Source organism: Phytophthora parasitica, assembly GCF_000247585.1.
Source record: "Phytophthora parasitica INRA-310 unplaced genomic scaffold supercont2.48, whole genome shotgun sequence".
In the NCBI taxonomy this organism is placed as follows: Eukaryota; Oomycota; class Peronosporomycetes; order Peronosporales; family Peronosporaceae; genus Phytophthora; species Phytophthora nicotianae.
In genome coordinates, this window is record NW_008649034.1 from 105,099 (window position 1) to 107,975 (window position 2,877).

At 50.1% G+C, this 2,877-nt stretch overlaps 1 protein-coding gene across 1 annotated transcript; it reads left to right on the top strand.

Annotated features, from left to right (window-relative positions):
- Positions 1-601: 601 nt before the first annotated feature.
- Positions 602-1,690, top strand: PPTG_15168 (hypothetical protein; the record flags this gene model as incomplete). The annotated part of the gene is made up of 1 exon (XM_008912530.1): positions 602-1,690. The coding sequence occupies one exon, from the start codon at positions 602-604 to the stop codon at positions 1,688-1,690; it is 1,089 nt and encodes a 362-aa protein (XP_008910778.1).
- Positions 1,691-2,877: the final 1,187 nt, after the last annotated feature.

Sequence of the window (2,877 nt, forward strand, 5' to 3'; positions counted from 1 at the left end):
CTCTTAGGTACTCTATGGGAGCTGATCTAAGCGAATATCGCTATGACTTCACAAAATCTAGGACCGTCTCAGTATTCGTAGAGGTGCTATATCTAGCATCGCTTTGGCTGGTTGCCCTGCCTGGCAAAGTATTTGTAGCTGCTGTATTCCATGCTGCAGTACGCCATGTACATCCATCCTGTCGCCTTTGCGTAAATCAGCGCCAACAAAAGACCGTCCTACAATATGGTGCCGCAACTATCACCAGCTGAACTATTGACACGATTTCGACTCAACGCGCGAGCTCATCTGTTGAACAAGAAACAACTAAGATGCCTACGGACGGACGGGCAGCAAACCCCTTTGTATGTATGACAATCTTTGAACTTGTGTGCCGGGGACTAATAGCTTACTGCACGACGGCTTACCAGTTGACTCACCATTTGCCAATCCATGCGCAACCTATCCTAAAGCAAACGGTATCCGTGTGACTTCGGTAGAACGGCTAGTCAATGCCATGCCTTTAGCGATGAATCTCTCTTCTTCTTCACCAGTTTACCACCTTATCCATTTCTCATTCCGCAGTTTGCTTTCTTTCAATCATAACCACCACCACCAAGCGATGAAGCTCCTGTCCGCCGTGTCCACCGCTTTCGCACTCATCGCTGCCTCCGTCAATGGCACACCCATGTTACGCCAAGAAGCAGAAGGCAGCAGTAGCTGCACACTTACTGGTACATACAAGTCCGGCACCGACATCTCGTCCTGCAGCACCGTCACCATCAGTTCGCTGTCCGTGCCGGCTGGCGTCACGCTGGACTTGAGCAAGGCCAAGACCGGAGCCACCATCGAATTCACCGGTACCACCACCTTCGGTACGGCTAAATGGGATGGCCCACTAGTGCTACTCACCGGTAGCAGCCTTACCGTCAAGGGGTCTGGCACACTTGACGGGCAAGGCTCTTGGTACTGGAAACAGGGCACGTCCATCAGTCGCCCGGTCTTCTTCCGCATGAACAAGGTCCTCTCCTCAACAGTGTCGGGTTTCACACTCAAGAACATGCCGTATCGCACTTTTAGTATCCTCAACTCACAGAAGACAACCATCAGTGGGCTCACGCTTGATGCCAGCGCCGGTGATGATTTGGCCAAGAACACGGACGGATTCGACTTGAGCGGCAACGACTACGTGACCATCACCGGTAACAAGATCTACAACCAGGACGATTGCCTCGCCATGCAGTCCAGCACCAACACGGTCTTCAGTAACAACTACTGCAGCGGCGGCCACGGCATTTCGATCGGTTCCCTCGGTGGTTCGACTGTTAGTTCGTCCGATACGGTCTCAGGTCTGACTGTGAGCGGTAACAGTATCGTCAACAGCGTCAACGGCATCCGTATCAAGACAATCATCGGTCTCAAGGGCCTCGTCTCCAACGTGAAGTACAGCAACAACAAGCTGTCGAATGTGGAAAACGCCATCGTGTTCCACTCAGACTACAGCAAGTCCGAGGGCGGATACACTGGATCCCCCACCAGTGCAGTTACTATCGAGGATATTACCGTTTCGGGTTTGTCCGGTACGGCCACCAACTTGTACGACATTGTGGTGAACTCAAAGGTGGTGTCGGACTGGTCGTTCTCCGGCATTACGGTCAGCGCGTCCAAGACGGGCACGTGCAGTGGCCAGCCCAGCAGCATTGACTGCTAACGTCTCTGTATACCAGACTACGTATTTTGCTTGGTTTTCGTCCGTGTGAACTCTAGAACAGTAGCTACGCATGGAGTGGTTACTAGTCGACAGAGAGGTCAAGTAAATAGAATTAATGTTTGAGTTCGAGAAGTGCGCGATCCATTCCATCCTTCGTATTTCTGCAGCCGTGGTCGGTCACTCGCTTTCGTCACGAAGCCGCGAATTCGTCCCCTCAGAATCCGTCCGAGTCGAATCGTATCGCTTAACAAATTTGTAAATCCAGCGCCATGTTGCGCTTTGAACAGATACAGGACATGTAATCCTCGTGGCTCCAACCATGCCAATCTGTCAAGAGACAGGATTATATCTGTTGACAATTGATTCTCCACAACCCGATGGCAGATGATTGCCACGCCCATTTCGTTAGATTGCACCACATGGGTAGTCAAACGTACAGCAAAAAAGGGCATCGCCACATTTTATGTATGACGGGCATTGCTACGCACATCGGGATCTCAACGTGACTCAAAGGAACGGTGCCTTGTCTTCAAAGATGCTGGAGCTAAACTCGCAGGCTCGATTGTACAATACGAGGAATCAGGCAGCATTCATAACTTTCCAGCGGTCAAACGAAGAATGGATTCAGCTGCCGAAGACAGCATCTCAATGTCAATAATGTACCGTTTTGCTGGCAATTTCTTGGACACGACAGCTGCTATCGACAGTTCTAAGAACGTTTGAATTTGACAGCACGAAAACACGCTGAGATCCAGATACCGGTACAAATGCTGTACACAGTACAAAATGGTAGTCGCGCTGTACAGCGCGACTATCATTTTGTTGCTATGTTGTACGCGGGGCATTTGATTAAAGGTGGCGACCAGCAATATCTACGAGAAAGAAGATTTTAATCCACGCTCCTTCAAGGTCGGAGTAAATGCATCTACGAGCTCGAAGTATCGAGCTAGTAACCTCATGACCTTATGAACAAATGTAGTCCTGGTCTCAGGAACAATCTTTCCTGAGAGGGTCCAGACATTACACGAACATGTAACTCGTACGTTTCTACGTAGTAGCACTGCCGTCAAATTCGTCGAAAACACTTGTTGTACTCAAAACTTGAGCCCATGGCCACCCACGCACCGATTTAGCACAAAAGCTTGCTGCTTTCAGGTTTGGCAATCGGATCTGACAGCTGGTACACG